The sequence below is a fragment of the Osmia lignaria genome, chromosome 14, assembly GCF_051020975.1.
Source record: "Osmia lignaria lignaria isolate PbOS001 chromosome 14, iyOsmLign1, whole genome shotgun sequence".
In the NCBI taxonomy this organism is placed as follows: domain Eukaryota; kingdom Metazoa; phylum Arthropoda; class Insecta; order Hymenoptera; family Megachilidae; genus Osmia; species Osmia lignaria.
Genome location: NC_135045.1, coordinates 659,937 through 683,393, shown reverse-complemented (window position 1 = coordinate 683,393; position 23,457 = coordinate 659,937). Strand labels below are relative to the sequence as shown.

Below are 23,457 nucleotides of genomic sequence, written 5' to 3'. Positions count from 1 at the left end.
ACCGGAATTGCTTATTAAGCAGTTGTTACATTTTCTATAAAAATCAAATAACATTATAATAACGTAAAAGGTTCGATGTTTTTTGAGGTTTCTGTGCATATTTTTTTGCACAAGGCAATTTGTAAAATCAACTTACATTTAAAATACCTGTTAAGTATACTGTAATAAATACTTAATTAACGTATTTTGATAAATATATGTACATAGTTTTATTTGAGAACTAATAGTTTACATATATGTACATATATGCTTTTATTTTTTTTAGCAGATATTGTACATTTACTGTAAAAGTATATAAAAACAGTTTAATAATTTTTGTAAAAAAATAATCGGATGATATAATATTTTGTGCATGAAAATACAATACAATTAACTTTTCTCATTGCACTTATTGAAACTGAATGTTTCAGTGTTAAAAATAATGCTAAGTATACAATGTTAAAAAATTATATGCAGCTATATAATTCAGGCACAATTAATAAATTAATTATACACTAATAAGGTTACTGATTATCATGCAATAAAACTGGTAACAATTCAATAATCCCAAATAAAAAATATGCACATACATAACAATAAAGAATATTCCGCAGTTCACCAGAGTCCATAACTGTGAAAAGACCAGTTTTCGTTCTTTGCGCTTCTCCAGTGCGCATCTTCGCCCTAATTGGCGATATTCCCAAACGAAGTGGAAAGCGATTAGCAGAGAGCTCGCTGCGTTCCCCCACCATCTTCCAACCTGCGCAGTTATGGACTCTGGTGAACTGCGATATAAACTAAAACAATATAACTGAATAAAACATAATAATATAAAAATTTAACTAAATGTGTTTCTTAATATCTTGATAAAAAAGAATTTTCAGTTGTACAGGGTATAATAGTCAATAATTATGTGAGAAGTATGAAATATTATCTCTATTAAATGAAATGTACATATACATAATAATACGCAATGGATCATCATCCTAATATCCTGTTCGTGAAATACAGGTATAAAATAGAAATCTGGTCTGGTTTCGAACGTAGCCTAGTAGATGTTGAAAATGAATACGAACAATTAATTAATCGATTGAGTGCACTGAATCATTAATTCGGTATCATGGAAAGTTTCAATAAACATACGTATGTAGTGTATTACTGAACCGCAAGTACGGTATTATCAAGAGAAAAGGAAACACAAAGAAAGGGAAAAAACTTTTATACGATATTACTAAAGGAAAGAGGAAAATGTCTAGGGCACGCGAATTTGTTTTTAGATTATTTAAAATTTGATAATTCAGTATTCGGTAATCAGTAACCGGTATTCCTCTTTAAAGAATTGCGAGTATATAATTTTATTATCGCGTGCTCTTTTCGCGCCTTCCTCTGTTCCCGTAATGGTAAACCCTATAGAAATACGATGTAGTTTACAAAAACTGTGATGGAACCTTCTGTCAATCACATGTATATATATTGTCAATATCTTTTTTAAATATTTTAGAGGTACAGCTCAAACATAACGTACCCCAAGCTAGAATCAAACACCGAAGAAATCTCTTGTAGCGCCCCCGTTGTGTTCTCTTTAGACTTAAACGCTTTTGAAAATTTGCGTCCATTTTAAATACTTCGCTAGTCACGTGAAGTATTAATAATATACTAAATTAGTGATTGTTAATAACAGATAATAGTAGTAAATACTAGATAAATCAAAATATTTGCAATTATTTAATATTGGAGATCAATCTGTTTCGCTTATAGTTGAATTGAACAAGTTCAAATGTTTACCAACTTTTGGCGGGAAATTATTTCAAGCAACGTACATTTGAACATGCGCAACATTGAAATCGAAGGATTTTAATTCAGCTACAATTAAGTATTCTCGTTTTCGTTCATTTGAATATTGTTTACATAATAAGGTTATTACCCTGATATTCGTGTAGTCAAAACGAAAATTAACAGTCGATGAAACAGAATGGATATTTTAATTCATTTCGAGTACGTCTACAACTGTGCTTCTTCGATGATAAGCAATCATCGATCTTTCGTAAATAGCACCATTTCTATAGCAATCATTCTGTCGAAATACAATTTCATATGCATATTTATTAAGAATCGGTCTGGAAATTTTCAAACGCAGCACACCGACAAGAAACAAATTTTTTTTTTTATTCTGACCTCAGATCTTTATCATAGTGTACTACATAAACTAAATAAGTTAAAGGCAAGTCAATAGAGTTTATAGACTAACAAGTGGAAAAAAAATCTGTCTCTTGTTTCAAGATATCAATGAAAAGTTTCCAGATCGAAATAACATCTGCTGCAATGACGATGCCTGATATGCTACGATATAATAGAAAGTCGTACGCAACATTGAACCTGGTGTTATTACCGCGATAATTACACACTTTTTGTTGGATGGAAGGGGAATAAATATGCGCGAAGAACAATTCTTTTTTTTCCGTTTTAAATATTCACTATATAGGTGTGAGATTATTAGATCTTATATATGGTGTGTGCATTATGTACGTTCCTTTTGTACGCATGTGTTAGGTGTACGCACTGGTATGCAGGTATGTGTATGTGTATATGTATATGTCAAAGTAAAAGTGCTAATTCAGTAAATGTATACATTTACTAAATTTTACCCTTTTACTATACATATATACGTAACATATATACATATCTAAGCTATGTCGAACACAGCCTTCTCTAGATGCAGCATTAAGATCCAACAGCTTTTTCTTCATATTCTTTCTCGTGTAATTTGCTGTGGAATATTGAATAGGAAACGTCGAGTTAATTTATCTACGGTAGACGTGTGCAAGTCGAATGAATTTTCGTTCGGTCGATAAAAAATAAACGTTTCGTTTGAAAAATTATAATTATCAAGGAAGACTATGTTGACATTAAAGAATAATTACATCGATAAATCAAGGAATTAAGTCGTATAAAATTTGTTGATAAATTGAAAATAAAAATTTGTACATACCTAGTTTGTAATAATTATCATTTATAATTTCGTTTGCGACCTGCGTAGACTTGGGTTGCAACTTTTTTACCTTTGACCCCGCAAACTCTAGCTACAGCTCTGTACATAAATATATGTTAAATTAAACACTTACAAATAAGTGAACTGTTTGAAACTATGGTGGACATCAACAATAACATAAGTGAGCAACAATTAGGCTTTCGATTAAGATCACCGATCACGTAGAGTTCCGATTTTATCGATTGTGCATTCGTTTGTTTCTCCTATAGCGGCGTTTGCGTCGCGTTCTCAAGAACAACCCTTTGTACATACAATTATTTTCTCTTCACCCCGTTATCGAGAAATTTTTATATTTCTTAAACTTTGACAATAAAACCAAGCTATATAATATAATTGAATTAAACCTTGTTATCTATACTCTTTTGTACAAGAAATAATTTATGTAACTTTAAATTATCTTGCTTGCAGATAATTTAAATAAATAATAAAAAAGATTTACATTACATATCATTTTAATTACCGTTTAAGAAAAACGTTAAAAACGTGGAACCTATGTTTCAAAATAATTAAATTGTAACTATCTCGTTTTTCAACATTTAAATACAGCTGGTTTAAACTGTAATAGATTGCCGATATATGTATGTATACATGTATTATTTATATAAGTTGGTTTTTCTCAGTAAGATACGTATTTACAAAAAAAGTGTAGCAAAGTATGCTCGTTATAACATATGAAGTATAATATCACTGGAGCCATTAAACTTTAACTTGTAGAGAATTATTTAAATCCATTTCGTACGTGCGCGATCGTTATATTTCACTATGATATCTACGTTTTAACGCTTTTGTAAATTGGTTTGATATCTGAGTCAACAACTTCGCGATTCTACGTGTATGTACGTGTTTTTTTCTTATCCTTTCTTCTAACTACAGGATCCTCAGTACAATTTCATGCGTGTATGGGTATACGGTCCGGTAATGTCGGCGATATATTTTCAACCCTTTATTTGTCGTCCGTGAATTCTTAATTTCTATAATATTTCAGGATCCGTGGAAACGAGGGAGCAGAGCCTGAATTTTTCACTGCAGCGTTATCCATAGGAAAGGTCTTATCCCTATTCTATAAGGTTGTCAGGATGATGAGGGTGGCTTTGTAAGAATGGAACGGCGAAGATGATATTGTAAAGATAAGATGGCGAGGATGGCTTTATAATCTCGGTCCAAGCATCGTAAGAGTGAATATGAGACTTCTGCGTCCATTTTAAATAAAGGGTTAATATCTTGCTCTGCTGTTTGGTGGTATACTCTTGGTTTAAATGGTCCGATAGTTATTGCGATATTACATGTACACCGTGAACTCCAAATGTGTGTTTTACCCTTTTGAATCCGGTGAATGTCGATTTTGCGTTTCTCTTCTCTTCTTGTCACGAGAATATACACACGCGAGTGCACTTGATTTTGCAACGTCCAACGGGATTTAACGCGGACGTACTCTATTTAACTTTGGTCCTTTGCGAATTCACGTGCTCGTTCGGTTAGCCGAGCTCGCTGCCGAGGCATTTTCGACTCAACTATTGCGAAACTTTCTAATTGCCAATCCAGTTCGCGATAGTCTCTAATTGTATCGAGTTCCTTAGACTTTCCTTGATCAATCGTATTCCCGGATATATATACCTGCCATCATTTATTTCCTATCCAATTTCACTTTCGATTCGATGCTCATCGAATTGATTTCTTCGATCTACAATGAAAAATGAGTGAATTTTCTTCCGTTAACGTTTTTCTCTTTTGCGCCGCGTGCTGGAACCTTTGTGCAGCTCAAAATAATTAGAACAGCCTTACGTATCGATGGATTTCACGCTGGTTAAATATTAAATACAGGGTGTTCCATTTTCAAACGCATTGAAATTATCAGCGAAAAGATAAGACAATATTCAAAGTTTTTTCTCTAATAGTTGAAGTAGTCTAAAATGTTTACCGATTATTTTGAGCAGCTCGGGTTTCTGGTTCCTGAAACTTCCTGTCAGTAATAGCGCAATAACATCCGCTAAGTTGGAACAGCAGTTGCCGTACTTCTTATGTTCTAATCGCAAGCCCCTCGGTTTTTAGCGAAGCATCGTTTATACCTGGAAGTTTTATCTACATATATTTGCCGAACGAGAATTATTCTTATTTACATACAGACTGTAAAAAGAAAGTCCCTCGTGTACGGGACCAGTAATGTGCTCTGACAAAATTAAAAGAAAAAGAGAAGAAATGGAAAAAATTTGAGCTATCAGTTGAATAGTACTTATATTCCATAGAAAAAATTAGGAACCATAGACCTAACTCTTAAATTAAGGCTACGCGTTATCGTACGAGACTAGAATGCACATTCGTTGATAAATAAAGAAATGGATTCGATAAAGAAACGACTAAACAAGAATCATTTGGTCAAGCGCTTAGACGAATGATATAAATATCTATTCTATTTAGTGTCCCCTATCTGATGAATTTACCGTTGTTTACCGATCTGTGCGTTTACGTCGGAAACGTTTTTATGTTACATATTTACATTTCTCTGTCATTCTTAGATATTTGGTACACAGTAAACGATATCGTTTGCAACTCATTGCCAGTAGAATTCATCGATAAGATTTCATCATAGAGATCTTGTATACTTTGCGAGACAGAATGTTCCTTTCAGTTTTTGCAGATTGTCAGTTACATGCGAGACGAGTATATTATGTATAAAGCTGATAGGCTCGAAATAATAATCGAGAGCAATGATTATAGCCACTCAAAGTCATCTCTTTGCTACATCTAACGTCGAAAGCTCCTTCGATTTTTCTCCCCCCCCCCCCCGTATACGCATCGCAGGCATAAGTAAATTCGTCTTTCTATCGCTACTTATTGTACTCTTTCTCTCTCTTTTCTATATTTAATCTCTCACTTTTCGTCTACTTACAGCGAGATCAAAGTTTACCGACCCCTGAGTGGCCAAAATCGTTCACTTCAACCGACAAATCATTTGAATTCCTGTCGACCCACTTGCTCGAACTTGACTAGAAATCCTCAACAGGGCAGCAGCCGCTTTCGACGTTAACGCAAGAATACCAGAAACCGGAACGAGTATAAGAATTGCATCAATGTATTCCACCGAGTACGCGTCGAGCATTTAATTATAGCAGCACAGAAATCTGCTTTAGGTGAACCGAAAGGAGGAACATTCGGAATAGCGCAAAGTACACTGTGCTGTTCAGCTGGCGAACCAACTCGATAATTCCCTGCCATAGTGTACCCTACTTTCGCTTGGTGAATCATCGAGCGGGTACCGTACCTTCTCTTTGGATCTACCTGGTTGCACGGTTGCGTTGAAGACGCAAAGATTCACGAGCATAGGCCTCGAGTCATATAGTCCAGACCTGCACCTTCTCCGCGACGATGCACCAGCTCGCGTGGTCGTAGTAGGACGAGATAATGTGCAAGTTCTCCACGTATTTGTTGATCAGTTGGTCCAGCTCGCCCTCCCTGAACACGTGATAGTACTGATGGTAAGTGATCGCGCCGCCTCCACGGTCCGACGTTAACGATTCCTGGGACGACGAGGCACTCAGTGAGTGGTTGCTGGCCGTCGTGGTCACCAGACAGTCGGTGCTGCGTTTGCTATCGTCGGGATACCTCGATGGCGTCTCCTCGGACGCTGACCTTCTCTGGATCTGGAGCCTACGTTTCTCCGCGTACGACTTGGGGTACTCTGTGGTGTTGTTGGACAGCAAGGACACCATGCTGCTACAAAGTCTTCCGGTCGACTCCGCTTGGCTGCTGAAGCTGATGGACTCGCCCATATCGCTGGACTCCATCGAGTTGGCGGATCTCAAGTACGGCTTTTCCGATGGAGGCTTCTCCAAGGCGGCGTTCACTTTCTCGTTCATGAACTCACCACTTTTGGAGACCATCACAAAGTCCATCGCGTCGTCCGATGGACTTCGTTGCATCTTGTTCCCCATTGGATTCTCCACGTCCAACGATTCCATGGGTTTGTCAGGGTGCTCGTGGAAGCCGTTGTTGGTGTTACTCAACCAGGCGATTGTATCCGATAAATCGTTGTACTTTGTGTGTTTGGTAGGCTTAAATGATCTGCTGGATTTCGACAGAGATTCGTCCTTCGTCTTTGAAACGAAGGGATCAGAGATTTTTTGGTCGGTTCGGTCGTGCATTAAATTCTCACCGAGGTTTTCTGTGAAATTAATCAGGTGCTTGCGGAATTCCTCGTTCCACGTAGTGTCCATTTCTGGTAACTGGATGCTGGATTTTGCTGTGGCTTTAACGTCACCTGACGTAGAAGTTTGAACCGGTTCTTGTGCGATTTGTCCCGAGTGTTGCTTACTGTGCGTTTTCTGAATAGCTGTTTCCACTGCATCCTCCAAGGAGTTTGCTACGTTTGCTGCAGCGGCTAGAAGCTTCGAAGAAGCCTCTAATGTTGTTTTCATTTTATTAGAATTTCCTAATTTTTCGTTATCCTTTCTAACGCTATACCTTCCGTCTGGAATGACAGTGCTGGTTAAAGCTGCGGATTCTGACGAAGAAACTCCACTGGAATCACTATGAAAATCGTCGGTACGCTTGTCAGATTCTCTTATAGAAACTAACGGGTTCCTTTGGCCAATTTTATCCTCGTCAAACTCACATTTTTTATAATACTGATCGTGTTTCAGATTTTCGCTAAGGTTCTCGGTGAAGTCTATCAGGTGCTTGTGGAGTTCTTCGTTCCAAGTCGCATTCACTTCCGGCATTTGAATACTAGACTTTATCTTACTCTCACTAGAGGCGTCAACATTCTCCAAGGATCCAACCACGATTGAGCTATCAGGAATCCTCGAAGAATGGGACGAAGAGCTATCCGTCGCAGTTTTCGTCCCATCCTCCTTCGAATCGGCCGCATAACCGGATGATTCGTCAGCGGTCATGTCACTGGGATCGGAGACGTTCTCCGCCGAACTGTCCAGCACCTCTGACTCGGTGCATTCCGACTTGTTGTTGTCTTTCTTCGCCATGTACCTCTCGTCCGATATCACACTGATCACAGAACCCACTGACTCCGGGGAAGAGACTCCGCTAGAGTCGCTGTCCAGGTCGTCGGTTTCGGGATTAAACAGCTCCAGCGAGAGTAAGCGTGGCAAAACTTTGGTAACAGCTTCCAGGCGACCGCTAGCTGTCGTTGAAGCTCGTCTGACCAAAGGAAAGGATGGTTTGGTCCTGGTGGCAAAGCCTGGCTTCTGCTTCAGCAGCTCCTTGATCTGATTCAACCTAGCCTTACGATTCTCCTCCTCTTTGCCGACCTCGTAGCTGCTCTTCTCTTGTACCGATACGTCAGGGCTCTCCTCGGTGCTAGGTAAAAGCGGCGCGGTGTCTTTCACGGTCTGAACTTCTTCGACAACTTCCACAGTTTCGGTCATTGATCTATACGCACGTATAGCTTGCAAGGTTGGTTTCTTCGTTTCGAAAAAGCTGTTTCTTCTACAGACACCATTCTCGACGTTCCTTTTGTTCAGCTGCAGTTCTGAATCAGCTGATTCGTGAGCACCATTCGAAACGTCTATTCTCTTCGTGGCATTTGTTTTATCCCCAGCTACAGGTTGCTGACCGATGACGCTAGTGGTGCCGAAAAAGGGTCTGGTGAACACAGGATTCAACGAACGTGGAGACAAACCTGGCGGACTAGGCGGTGGCAGAGACTTGCTGGTCGCTGGGAACTGCTTAAGCAAAGGAGACATGGAGATGAGTTTTAGCCTGGAATTGTGCGAGTCAGGCGGATATTTGACTCGCGGCGAAGGCGGTGCTGAAGTGCTACCCAATTGATGACCCGTAGAGGTTGGTATAATGTCTATCGTTGATTGGGCGTCCGGCTTTGGCACGTAGATCACGGACGCGAAACTGTCCTCGGAGTCGACGCTCGTGTCGCTCTGCAGACTGCTGTCCTTCGACGAGTCCGAACCATCCTCGCGAGACAGCCGCCTCTCCACACCTTCCACCTCTCTCTTCGTGGTTGTCACCGGTGGGATCTTGTCGTTAACCTTTGTTCGTGAAGTCTCATCGTTCGGTGTACCGTTATTAGACGCCGGCGGTACGTCGCTTTCAGTGGACTTCCATCCTTGGAGGATTTTCACGAATCCATTCTTGATGGATATACCCGAGACCTCGATATTCGTGGTCGACTGTCTGATCTTGTTCGTAAGGCCACTTTTTAACAGTTGAAACCTTTTAGTCGCGTTGCCGGAGTAGAGGGAGTCTCTGAAGGATTCGAACGTTGTACCCTTGCAGATGATGTCCTCGTTCAGGGACGCCTGTTTCATTATGTTTCGTCGGACTCTCTCCTTTTCCTCCAGCCTCTCCGCGGACATTATCTCCTCGTTCATCGAGCTCTGCTTCAGGATGTTTCCTCGCTTTGAATAACGAGTCGGTGTTACCTGAAAGTCTGGAACGTCCTTAGTTAGTTCTTGAATGGCAGTGTTGTCAGGATTTTCCAAACTGACGTCGTCCACCAGGTGAGACTTCTGCTTGACCAGCCGTGGCTTCGAGCCGCTTATCGACGACGACGACGTCCTAGATTCGCCGTCCAAATTTAATTCGGACGTCAGCATGGAACAGAGGCCGGGTATACTGGATCTGGATCGCACCAGGTCTAGTCGTTGAATCTCTAGGATATCGCCGAGGCTCTTCGACTTGATACTTAGAGAATCTGACTGTTTATTCAGGGTCACATTGACGTCTTCCACGCAACGCAACTCGATCGGTAACTCGTCCGCGTCCGGAGGCTCCTCCTGTTCGTAATATTTTCGATTCTTTCCGCTGCCACTTTGCCAACTTTCGAGGAACCAAGGACGATTTCCAGAGCCTCGTCTGCCTCCTGCTAATTTCTGCGATGAATTAAAATGTTTAATAATTAAATTTCATTTCCTAGAGTAAACGCGACGGGTCCTCGGTACTCTACCTGCAAGGCTCGACGGAAGAAGCTATAACAGGTCTCGTTAGGACTCGACAGACTGCTGGTAGATGGTGATGGACTGAATATCGGATCGATCCAATAGCCCTTGCTCTTGCTTTTTGGTTGGCTGTTCCTGAAACAAGAATACCATTAACTGTAATTATCAAAGCCATCTAGAGGCCAAAGAAGATTGAAACAGGGACAAGGAGAGACGAGTTAAATGCAATTTTCCGTCGCTTTAATGTACTTTCAATATCATGATAGTAACAAGTTTTTATACGATTATAGAAATGTGTTAATACCCTTTTAACATACCTTTTGGAAGATGACAAAAATTTCTGACTGTTCTGATTGAAACTGGCGTTTTTGGGTGCACCTGAACGTTTTGATTTTTCTGGTGTCGAGTTCATGCAATATGCTTTCGGCCATGGTATCAATACATCTTGAGATTCGAACTGAAAATAAAAATTACTGTATGTAAGAAAAAAAAGTTCATCTAATCGTCACTGAAATAAATCTCTTTAAACATTTCAAGAATCTATATATGTACAGCTGCAACCGTGTAAACAAAGAGCTTCGATTGGAAAAATAAATGAGATCACAAACGACAGATTCGAACGGTTTACCTTGGCTATGTGCATTGGAACAATCGTATCGATTGACCGTCATGCTCGCGTGGGTGTATTTCATAGGCATGTTCGAACTGAATGCAATCCTATCGGATGACGATATTTTTAAACTGAATTAAATTGCTTACATTTATCTCTACACATACGTTAGATAACTGGTACCGAAAAAAACTGATGAAACGATACCTGAATACTTGATAAATTCCATAACAGAGATTGCTTTCTCTTGACTACTCGATATCTATTTTAATGTTGTAATACGTTTCTTATGGAAATTCAAGCGTCACCCTCGCATGGGTGAAGATTTAGTTACCGGCAGTCTTGCTAATTTCATCCTAATACGAAAGCGGGACCATAGTGGATGCCTTGTTTACCTTCCTGTGCCTTTGTTCCATAGCCCATACTGATATCACTAAGCGACCACCGATCCGCAGTACACGAGCAAGTTCTCTGAGCGCGTGGACCCTTCTCTCTGTTGTGGCAAAGTGGTGTACCACCGCTATTGAAAGGACCGCGTCGAAACTCTCATCCCGAAATGGTAACGCTAAATTGTCGCAAATTAGTACCTGTAATTAAGAAATAACACAGTGATTAGAAAATCGATACCTCACGTATCTAACGACGATACGAGCTGTTTTTTAACGCAATTACACGGCACGGTTGATCGGAAAAACGTTTCCCGTAGGAAACGTTCCGGATACAATTAAGCACGGTACAGCAGGATACGGATGTAAGAGTCGGTTTCCTGCGCGCAAGCCACTGTCTTTCATTTGTATTTTCATGAAAATGATATATTCACCTCATTCTCCTTCTCACGCGCGATATCCGTGAAACGCTTGCAACGGTCCACTCCCACCTTGAAGATGCTGTGATTAACGCTCAGGTACTTCCCGTTGCCACAACCTGAACAAATCGATCTGTCATTTTTATTTGAAAAAAAAAAATAATGATTTCTATTCTTCTCCGAATAACTTGATTTTATTACCCGAGTTTTCATTTACGGAACACGAATTGAAATCCGATTTCTCTCGTATACTTAACATGGGTATCGGTTTCTGTGACCATTCCTCAAGTACACCAACGATCTCTAATTTTATTCTACACTCGCAATGACCAATGCGATCGGGTTGCAAAGAATGGTCAAAATTGATAATCTAGATTTTCGATTAAAAAGTCAGAAAAATCCCGATCAAGTCGCTCTCAAAGTTCGCTGCTTGTCGATGAGTTTGTGCAATCCAAGGAGAACGGATCCCACGGTATTTCAGAGGCTGCGAGACGTGGGATTAGGCACACGCGTGTGTCTACACACAGGCATCCAGATGTGTGTACGTAATCAGCACAGATTCGCGTGCAGATAGATCCACAGAGAGGTCAATTGATCATGTGAAAGCGTGAGTGACCGGGACGCTGTGAGACGAAGAAAAACCGAGGAAAGGAATGAATAAAGACAAGAACCCATAAATGAACTGGTGTACTTATGTGTACAAGGTAGATGGTTGCGTTCGATAGAGGCGTGGCATATAGGGTAAGATTGAAAAATCAAAGGATCGTCTATGCGCGTTACGTCGTTCAAGTAAAACCTTAGTTATTTTGATTATAATTATTATTCAGGAATTCTGTCTCACCCGGTAGATTACAAATAGGAAGCAAGGTGAAAGAATCTTATTTGAATGTCGCTGACGGTCGATTTAAATTCCATCAAGTTATTCCGGAACAAATTAAATGGAAACATCAGAAAACTTTCACCAATGTCGATTTGTTTATTGATTGGAAAAGTTGCATAAAGTTGAACGTCGCGTGGTATTTACGAGAGGAAGATAAAAATCATTTTTACCTACCAATGTCACAGACGAGGGCACCAGGTTCGAGTTCCTCGAGAAACTGATAGATCCGTGGCCAGTGTTTGCTCTGTACAGTCTTCTCGGCGCATTGTTCGTAAACCTCATGGACGTAAGCTTGCTCAAGGGCCACCGATCGAGCTACTTGCTCTACGTCGCTCTCAGACATCCCTCTCGTTGAGATGGTTTACCCTCATCCACACGCGTGTCCGCGATACTGAAATATTTTTCTATATCATAACAGGAAACTAATTAACATTTTCCTATGTGGTCAGTGACTTGTAATGTTTATTCGGAATAATTCTTTATTTAACACTTTAATCGGATTAAATATATAGTTAGACGTGTTAAATTAAGAAATTTAAGGGGAAGCAGACGAGGTGACGTTTACTTTTCTTTGGTCATCCATCGACTGATATTCCATAATAGGCTGTCGACCATGGATTCCGGTTCTGAGGTTACCAGTTTCAATACTTTCTCGTCACTTTCATTTGCGGAACGCTTCTACCTATCTACTGTGTTATAACGCACGTACGGGAACCATCGATGACCAACGTCTCCATAATCGAACAGTTAATAGCCAGTCATTCTGATTCACGTTATAATATTTCCAATAATTATAAAATAAAAATTGTATTTCAAATTCAAGGAAATTTGAAAAATTCCAAAGAAAAATGTTAAAAAGCTTCGGCGAACCGTGTTGGAATCCACAGGTAGCACGTTTGCCCTAATTAATCCGGCCGCCCTACATTCAAATAAATTGTGTATCGACGATGAGATTATCGTGGTCAGCTGTTGTAAACAATGGATTTCATACTTCGGAAAAAGGATACTTTTTGTTATAAGAATAACAATTTATGAAACACGGTTTACTCGCAGCAAAAGGAGAAAACGTTTATTGCCCTGTAAACGGAGGACGATTCGTTCTTCTATGAAATCTAACCAGAGAGAGAAAAAAAATTGCAACTTTCTAATAGCGGTTTTCAAAGAATACAATTTTCTGGCTCGTTTAAATGGCGTAATTTCAACAAAATCCAGAAATAACAGAGCGGAATGAGTAGACAATCTTAAATCGATTCGGTGACAATTTATTTTCAGTAAATAACACAAGTGCTATTTTGCAATATTTTTACATCATCGAATTCTAATAGATACGTTTCGAAATCGATCATTTGTTATGCAACAATCTGGTATCAAGTTCTGACGCCCATCCCTGAATCCGTCGACACAAACAGGTCGAGTGGACCTCTCTGTTAACGAAAGAAGACATCCACTCGACCATCGCCAGACGAAGAGGACACGCGAGAAACGATCGTGAAAGAATAACACTTGGAATGCGAATGGAAAGAAGAATCCACAGGTAGATCGAGGAGTCTCCTAGTAAACAAATAAGTAAGGATGAATTTGATGCTTAAATTGCGAGAAATTCGACTGAAAGACACTTACATAAATAAACGTTCAACGTCGCTAAGTCCTGGTAGACCATCTTGATCGTCATTCATAAACTGATATCGCTGGGAGGCAAGCAACCACAATTGAATAATTCCTGAATAAGTCGAAGGATCAATTTATCCACCCGTTGCTTCTCTTTCCCTTTTAAATCGTTGTAGCCGTTTCTGTAACGGAGATGGGGCACCGTGTACGCCCGGCACCAACGAAGAAATTCACCCGTGTCCTCGGTGCGAATAAACGTGACGATCGCCCACAACGTGCACAGGTTCCTCGACTTACGTCTGTTCTGAAGGTACAGCTGGCAGATGTCCAGGAACGTCATCAGGTCGATGACGTTCTTCCCCATCGATGATACGAAAGAGGTTCGGATTCAGAATAATTTAGACGAGGAACAGTGGTGACGAGCAATCGGTAAGAAATTTACCGAGAGAACCACCTGGAGATTCTTGTTGTTGGAGGATTTGGTTCGGATTCAGGTCTGTTTTGATTTTGTTCAAAGTTCTTTGTTTACATGGTTCAATATTTATTCTTGGAGCATTGATTCTTGACAAAGCTGATGATGATTCTCTTGTTGAAGAATATCAATGCTGTCTCGTCGTGAAATTGGTATACTTTAGCGAGTGTTTATGAAGCTGGTCGAAGATCAAGCCGTGGAACCGTGAAGAACATCACTGGTCTCGATTCGTGGTGTCGCACCACCACCACTACCACAACCACCACCACCACCCTCTTATTCCGTGTGCAGACGGCCACCGATAGAGGCGGCGGTAGCAGGTGGACCACCGAGTGCCTTCAAAGAGAACATCGAAGCCTGGGTTTCCCTTCTCCCTTCTCGACTTGTTACCCTCTCTCGCAACGTATCTTCTCTGTTACTCGATCTGTTTCTATACACCCCCCTTTACGCTCTCGTCCTTGCTACTATGTAACTTATCCTATTCCTTGCTTGATCCATAAGTTTTAATTATACATGTGTCATATTTCACCCTGGAAGTTGTATACCGTGGTGAAGATAATAGGATTCCCTAAGGGTGTAGGAAAAAAAGATCCCTTATAGTTTCACTGCCCCCACCATTTGCTATTAAAATATTAAATTGTTCTATTGTTTCCTAGATTTCAACTATGATTCAACTCTTCGATGATTCTTCTTCCTCCGTTTTAATCTACGAACCAAACAACCCTCTTCTATGTCATTCTCAGCCCTGCTCCTTCAAAACTGTCTCTATGTTTCTCGATTTTCCTGTCGCCCTTGTCTCTGGTTACGTCTATCCAGCTCGCCGCTGTACCACGCTTCCTCTTCCGCTTCCCTTCCCTATCTTTTTCTCTCACCCTATGTGACTGTTGTCTTTGAAACGGTAACGCTACCACGTTCCCACCCACGCGTGTACACGCGCGTACTGACGCCACCAATACGCGGCTGCGCGTTGAATTTATTCGATATCCTCTTTTGCATAACTGGGTTAATTTTGGTGCGCTAGTTTAACTAATTTAAGGACGCGATACCTGGACTCTAACGTCACATCCTGCCGTCCGCTCTTCCAGGTGTCTTCATTTCGTGGAACCGTACGAAGAGAAATTTCAGAGAAAGAGAATGTTGGATTATCTGGCAATAATCTAGTTAGAAAAATTAATCGAGTGTGCTTGTTTGCTTTAACTGTTCTCAGAGTTCTTACATTAGTAAAAGCCTGAATAATAAAATTTCGGGCACTTCTATTTTTAGTTTTTCTTAAATCGACCCAATAGGGGCTTTTCGCCCATGGCTTTCACTTCCTTTTCACTTTAGCGTTAGCTTTCGAACCATTCGGACATCATCCAAGGTTTTTCGAAAAATAAAATTCATTGACTATTATTATTTCAATTAATACCAACTGGCATTTCCAAGTTAAATGATACATTTCCATACAAAGATGTAATTGTTTCACAGCATCGACGGCTATTATTGCCAGAGAGAAGCTGCTCGAACAGAATTCACAGCTGTTAGTTAGAAGTGACAGTGAAAGTGTCGAAGAGAAAGGAGATGATTGAAACGAGATAGCATGTTAAACGTTTAAGGCACGCGCCAAGTTGAATAGTGATTTCAAGTACAAAGCTTTGCGCGTGTCGCAAATATTTTGCATTTCATCGTTCGACCGTGGAAAATATTCAGAAAAATTCAAAACTTCTTTTAATAGAACTAAAATTGTTAATATTATTGTAAATTATGTACATACATTAATATTTAGTTTGAAATCTGCCATCCCAAAGGTGAGTAACCATATCAACATCTCATTTTAATTTTTAGTTTATTCTACAATGTAAAGACGTTTTCCAGAACTATTTTGAATCGAACAGTGTCACCTTTCATGCGATAAATTTATATCGGATCCTTTTTTCTCCATTTTCTATAGACGTCCTTCGCAGATCGAGCCCCAGTTTCAACGTAATAGACGCTTCTCCCCATTAACTTGGAAATTTAACCCAATTAGAATTTATGCAACAACGCGATTGCTTTTGTCCCTCCTTCTTCTTTCTTTAGTCACACCGTCCCGTTTGTCAACTTCTTAGTTAATGCTCCGACGATCCGATAACGATCTTAACAACTTTTTCATCTACATTATTCGATAAATTATTTTCGAGCAATTTCTTGTTTCGATTGAACGGTTGATCGAACAGTTTGCTTGATTGATTAATCATTTACTGGCTAAATCACTGGCTACCCAATCTAAATCTTTTTTTTTTTTTATTTTGAATAGTCAACTCGAGGTAATCACCGCATTCCACTGAACAATGCGTATATTAATTAGCGGGATCTCGTGAAAAGCGAAGAAATCTTGGGTGAAAGTAGCGTTAATTCTCGCGGCTCTTGCGTTGCTCCTCGATCAGTCGAGGACAAGTTTGCTCTGAAAAAAGTTCTTTCGTTACGTAATTTTCTGTTCTCGATCACCTTCGATTCACGAAATTCAACTTCTCTCAAGATCATTCACTTTCATTCACTCTCCTTCGATTCATGCGTCGAATTTTATATTCGCGCGCAAAAAAAATGAATTCTCAAATAAATCCTTCTTGCCCGATCTATCGGATAGACAAGACCGACACTGAAAGTAACGAGAACGGTCGATGAGGATCGTCTCGAAAGAATCGCCAGACGAGAATGAACTTTCGCTCGTAACAATGGCCACCAAAGTGTATCGCGAGATGGAATAATAATTGCTGCGAAACGCGGTGAATGCAAACAGCTCGAGCCGATTCGGATTGCTTGCTCTAGAAACCTGAACGAACGGTAAACAGCAGCGAATCTACGATGCTGATACTTCTTTATTAGTACTCGATAAACAACTCGGTACCTTTTGCACAGGATATAAAAGTCATTATCGTGTAATCTCTGGAACATCAGCTAGGGAAAAATAAATAACAATGATCGTTTTCAATTTCGAACGGTTCCAGGCGCGACCCACATTCCTTTCGAAGTGCAAGGACACGAACAAATGGGTCACTAAAGACCCACGCAGATATTGCCTTTCCTTAACGGATATCATTACCATTAGACTTGTGATTTCAAGCATAAATATTACACGATTTTTATCTTTTACGACTGTGTTAGATATCTTCCATGCTTTTGAAGAGAAACGAAGAATAAAAATTTGAGCAATCGTAAACCTGGGTCACCGTTGACCCGGCCATCGTAAAGGGTTAAACTGTTACACGTAATCACGATAGTATCAAGAATTACCACACGGTTCGAAAGTTTCTGAAAGCAAGTTTCATTCTCGTTCTCGTCTTTATACTTAACCGTGTCGTGCCTCGGGCATCAAAAACGAACTCGAAAAATTCTTTCAACCGCGAAAACAACGACCGCACGTGAGTAGGATGGCGAAATATACGAGCTGGACGACTGATTGTATTAATAAACCTCGAGGAATGAAACGCGAAAAACACGTAACGAAGGACAACGACGATATTTCTAAAAAGGATCCAGCACACCAATCGTGGGAATTGAAAAAATGGTCTGCAAGTGACCTTTTTTTCCACTTCTTCTTCTCACGAATCGCGATCTTGACATTCTCCAGACGTTGTAAATCGTCCTCGTGGTTAAAAAGTCACTGGAGGCTTCAAAGTAAACCATTCGAGGTCAGGACAACCTTGTTGTAACAAAACTTGTTTTTCTTTCGTCTGATTTTTTCAAGGAAATTTTACATTTTGACTCACCTTCCATTGTCTCATCCTCAATCTCCAGCATTTCAGGGACACCAAAACAAGGTCGTGCAAGGTCATTAGACCAAATAATCCATTTTCTTTTCTTTTAAACTGGTACATGAAAATTATCACGATTCCTCTGACGCCATTCGACTCGCGTCCAAGAATAGTTCGCTCTCTAAAAACTGCTGCTTTCATTGTCGGAAAAGAATGTCCTCGGCCTATATACTATAGTTTAACGCTAGATTGCCGGACAAATAGATTTTTCGAACTAAGGAGCGGGGCAGGGAAGGAATTAGTATTTGTATGCATGTCATTAAAAATGAATTATTTAAGTTTTTCTATATACATAGCAATAAAATCGTAAATGAGTCAAATTGACTTGCGCTAACGACGCGCTACCGCGTAATCAATCCTCGATACTTGATGTTAGTTAACCAATGAATAACGATCGAACTCGTTCGGATGTAACCGATCCTCGAATAATCATAGTTCCGCTGTAACAGTATGTGCTTTCACGTCGTTCGTGACATTATTCATAGCACTCGGGAATCGATCAGTGACGCACGAAATTTGTCGCTTTCCTTCACCTGCAGCAGGAAATTATTCGTGCTCGGGGTTAGAAACGGTAAGGGAAAAGTTGTTCGTGGCTAGCGTTCGACTAAAATCGTCACGCGATAATCTCGTGATAATCTGAAGGTATAAAAAAAAAAAGAAAAAAAAATAATTCACGTGTCGATGCAATTGCATTAATTGGCGACCAGGTAACCTTGATCCTCACGGTTCGTTCTTTCTGTCTCTCCGCAATGCCAGCGAAATCACGCGATTTTATGTAAAATGGAAAAATAACACCGACCTTCGGCTCTGCTCGAAAGTCAACCACTTGTAAATGAGCCACCTCTGCACGATCTAACAATATATGTATCATTTTCGAACTGACGATGATAAAAATTTATTGGCTACTTTGTTACGTTCTTGCCGATACGTTAACCTTTTGTCGAGGAAATGTTCTAAAATTCTAGTTGGAGTAACGATCGGTAGAACACGACCGTTCATGATCGGTCGCGTTGAAAGTACCCTGACTACCTAAAGGTCAGTCCTCCTGACTTACAATGGATATCTTCTACTAGAAGAGATTAGTCACCAAAATTGCTCCTCTTTGCAATTGAGAAAAAATTTCTCTGTACACTTTCGTAGGGTAAATGAGGATAAGTTAGTTTGCGGTGGTTTGCGACCTGGATGAAAATCAGTAGATACCAAAGGATACCGCGTTTTATTGTGTATCGAGTTGTACCAGTGTCACCACTTCCGTCTTTCGATACTTTCTATTGTATCATTCCTGTCCCGTGGTTTCCTTCGCAGCCTGGGAATGGCTCAAACGATCCACGTCGTGATTTCGTTCCACTCTCGAATTAACTACGATAGATTAGACGTATAATTTCGACAAGGAAAATAAAGGTAAAGACTTGAAACGGTCAATTATGACGTTTCGAGGATCCTCGATAAATTTGTTATTTAATTGTAGATTAAATCTCTTATTTGAAACATCCTGTACGTAACGTTCATCATTTTTGTACGTTTGTAGAAAAAACTTGTTTTCGACGATAATTAAAAATCTATATTCAGGAACGTCGCTTCAAGAGTCTGTTTTCGATTGTGGAAATCCAATATTTTTCTTTCCACTTTAAGATCCCGCAGACGCGAAAAAACAATGTTCGATGAGACTTTCGAAAGAAATTCTTGAGCAACAAAATGAAAATTTTAAAGAAGAACAGGGGTGTTTACGGGGCCGTTTGTTCCGCGTGGAATATTCTAAAAATAGGAAGAGAAATCGCTGGTGGATAAGGTGTCGGAGAAAGAATGACCAGGGTGGTAATCCGATGACGAGGAAACAGGGATGAAGAAGGGTCAGGGAAACGGTTGATAGGGGGTGGGAGAGACGGGGGTTGAAACAGCCAGGAACGTTACAGGCGATTGAAATACCCGAGTGCGGGGGTGGAAAAGGGCGTCAGCAGTGACGTAGACGATAGCAGAGTGGGGGTATCATTGCGATATGGTGTACGATAGTAACTAGCGATGGCTTTAAACAAATCTTACCCTCTTTTTAACGTGCTCAGTGTTTCCTAGCACTCGACAACTTCTCGAACCACTTTGATAAATCATCCTCGAATTTAAATATCTGATTTAACCTCTGGTAAGAACCTGCAAAAGTTTCAATTGAATACCTGCCACTCGAAAGTTGACCTTATTGGAAGCTACCTGTTGTCATCGTGAATTGTAAAATATGAAGAAAACGATAAATAATGAGAATCTCTGTCGAGCAATGATACGATATCGAATATCAACTAAGGGAAACCCTTCTTAACCCAGTATGCAAATGGAATGTTACAAACGTAATCCATGTCCACAATCTCGGTCAATTATATCTTCGACCAGTATTGACACCGATTCCTTTAAATTGAATCGAGATTTATTATAATACTTGACTGAATTTTAAGAATGAGATTAATTACCTCTATCTACTAGTAACTCAAGGTAATAAGTAGAAAATGAAAAATGAAACAATGCTCAAGGGGTTAAAATAAAAAAATGTAATTTCAACATTTGAAATGATGACGTCGTAGGATGAGATAGAAGGAAAACGAATTTGAGAATCACTGCAGCAGAGATAGCCATGCCACTGATGGGTGAAATAGCAGAGGCGGTAGGGGGTGGTAGGGTAAGGGGTTGTTCCCGGTGGTGGTACGCAGAGGCAACGTGCCAGCCATGAGGGGGGGCAGCCATGAATGAAAGTAGCGCGTATCGATTTACCCGCTGCCGCCCTAGATAAAAATATGGTAAATAGTGAGCCAAAATGGGCTACGAACCAACAACGTCATCGTGCATAACGATGCTTTTCTTTTTCTTCCCCTCTCGGACACGCATTCGCATTCCAATTCGATTCCAGTTTGCATTTTAATTAAACGTCCCGCCAATATTGAAAAGAAATTCAAATAGTACCACGGTTGTAGTAATACAACCTAACCCGGACCTAGCCCAGTTTACATTTTAATTAAACGTCCCTCCGATATTGAAAAGAAACTTCAAGTTGGCCTAATATCGAAAAAATTCGAACAGTACAAAATGGATAGATTAATTGAAATACCATCGTATCGTAACGTAGCAATAGTCTGATAGAACCGGATCGCGAAAGAAAAAAATTAATTGCAGATTCTGTTGCAAGAATCTTGTTGCATATTCAAAGAGTTATCCATTGATCATGGATTCCTCTAAACGGTCTGTTACCGTTAGTACGTTAAATTCTTGCGTTGGAATATCATGCGTTTATTTCTATTGTTATTGCACGCTTTTACTCTGTAAATCAACAGACGCGGCCGTGTACACGAGGCCAATTTTACTTCTGAATAATTTACACGAATCCGCGTAGTATACAGAAATTATACGTCATACGTATGCAAGTGCATACGCGATAATTTCAAGGGTGGATTCATCAACGATAATAAAAATTTTCATATATCATGGTACACCCTGTACAAACTTTTAACATCTCTTATGTTTTAATATGTATTGTTGGAAAGCGCGTATTCCATCTTACAGAGAATAATTTTACGAATCTTTGCTACGAAAGAATTTCAAATTTTCGTAACGCCTTGCTAACTGGTGAAATGTGGACCTCGATGTTACCCAGATCAATGGAACGATCGCAGCGCTATATGTGTGTCACTATCTAAAATTATTGTCTCAGGGTGCCGCCATTACCCATTCATGGGATTTGTCCTAGCTCCTTGCGCGTCAATGGCACCGAAATCTACCATTCAAAGAAACGCTCGATTCCTTTGCCAAAAGCGTATAACCTGACCACCATTTCAATTCAGCAAAGTATGCGAAAACACACAGTGTCATTGATCTCACGAGACATTTCCTGGTATCTCTTATGCACCATCAGATTGCAGATGCATCCTACTACTATCAACCATCTTTACAATTACCATAAAAAATATCTTTTATTCCAGAAACATCACATAAAACTAATGAAATTTAGGAACAGCATATAATTGCTTAAAATATTTACATCAAATCCGATCGTATGCACGAAACGTCAACGTGACATTTGTTAAAAATCACATTGATTAACGTCAATGTCAAAGATCGGTAACATTTTCGTCAATTCTTTTTCTTTTTTATCGCAAGTACGATGAAATGAAATGCAACATCTATTGAAAATCTGTTGAAAAAAATCATACAATGTTCGCGTACCTGGGTCATGACAGGGGTGGTATCTTCATGTTTCCACGGAGACTCAACACAGCTGGGCGTTAATACGACAATATATCCCGGTGTCTTTGGAGATGAACGATGGTACCGCAATGCTTGGCCAACACTTCCACGCCATAACACGTCAGATATTCACATCTGCTTACTCACATAACATGTCACCGAAGGATTACCGATAAATCGTCGATAAGTGGTTGGCGTTGGACAGACACGCGGCACGAAAAATATGCACGACCGGTGGTGAACACGTTTCCTTTGCCACGTAAAACCGACTGTCCCTCCAGCAGCCCCGCGTTAAACGGTGGCTGCAGGATTGTTGGGGGTTCGGAACAACCGAACGAGAACGAAAAAGGGGTTAAAAAGGGGAAAAGGTGCGACCGTAGCGTGACGAAGACCGAGAACACCAATGGTTCGGTGGTGCGATGTATCGCGGCGCCACCCTCGATCCTCCCTAGCGCAATACGAATTTCAAATTTATAGAAATTGTCTGCCGCATAAAAAACATAATCTATTTCTTCAAGACAAAAAATATCATCGATGAATTGGAGTCTAAATCGCTTGTAGAAATCCATATTAATTAAACTGAATTTAAATTTTATATTACTTTGAAAGTAAATTATAAAAAAGAGACTGAAATCAAAATAACATGTTACTTATGATAGGAATGAAAAGAAATAAATTCTGATGTTAGTCTTCTTGCTCGTATCGTGAGCAAAAATTAAACAAAGCGATAAGGGAATATAAAAATGTTATCTATAGGCCATTAAACGATATCAAATCTTTTAAATATAATCAGTTTACTTTATACATACAAATTTCAAGGTATATATATATGACGCAAATAAAACACTTGCAAAATACATTTCGCATCGCTATCGTAAGTTCATTGAAACAGGTAAGTGAATTTATCAAACATATATGAGTTTAATATGGTTTGAAATCCAGAAAGTAGTTGTATCTCGTATCAGGCAAATATATGTAGATTGATAGATTTTTAAATGTCAAGGAAGAATATAAGTAAAGGACGTTACGTACAGATTATATAGTCTTTCTCTGCGATCTGTAAAACTAATTGCAATTTAAATAAAATTAGAAATCGGTCTTATTGTGTAATACATTTTGTTCAGTCGTAAAGGTATGCCCATTTTTTATACAAAT

The 23,457-nt window shown here is 39.7% G+C and overlaps 1 protein-coding gene across 12 annotated transcripts; it reads right to left on the bottom strand.

The window, feature by feature from the left end:
• Nucleotides 1–348: 348 nt before the first annotated feature.
• On the bottom strand, nucleotides 349–23,060 carry fid (class I SAM-dependent methyltransferase fire dancer). 12 transcript variants are annotated; one of them, XR_004582524.2, is made up of 9 exons: nucleotides 22,282–23,060; nucleotides 12,403–12,619; nucleotides 11,364–11,467; nucleotides 10,939–11,130; nucleotides 10,251–10,390; nucleotides 9,942–10,068; nucleotides 4,947–9,867; nucleotides 2,969–3,067; nucleotides 349–2,746 (listed from the first exon to the last, which is right to left on the bottom strand). XR_004582524.2 is itself a non-coding variant. In XM_076692209.1 (8 exons), the coding sequence occupies exons 3-8, from the start codon at nucleotides 12,569–12,571 to the stop codon at nucleotides 6,358–6,360; spliced, it is 4,242 nt and encodes a 1,413-aa protein (XP_076548324.1). In that variant the 5' UTR covers nucleotides 12,572–12,619; nucleotides 13,849–17,969; nucleotides 18,037–22,226; the 3' UTR covers nucleotides 349–6,357. The 12 variants fall into 12 exon arrangements, 6 of the variants coding, with proteins under 6 accessions (XP_076548324.1, XP_034190943.2, XP_034190937.2 ...); XR_004582522.2 differs by having other exon boundaries at nucleotides 2,969–9,867; XR_004582519.2 differs by having other exon boundaries at nucleotides 349–4,709.
• Nucleotides 23,061–23,457: the final 397 nt, after the last annotated feature.

What these genes read in the sequence shown, in the direction of transcription:
- fid (XM_034335052.2), bottom strand. Translation starts at nt 12,571, where the DNA reads ATGTCTGAGAGCGACGTAGAGCAAGTAGCTCGATCGGTGGCCCTTGAG. An exon ending in TGCCCTCGTCTGTGACATTG is followed by an intron (nt 11,468 to 12,402) that starts GTAGGTAAAAAT and finishes CGATTTGTTCAG; the next exon opens with GTTGTGGCAACGGGAAGTAC. An exon ending in TGGAACAAAGGCACAGGAAG is followed by an intron (nt 10,391 to 10,938) that starts GTAAACAAGGCA and finishes TTTTATTTTCAG; the next exon opens with TTCGAATCTCAAGATGTATT.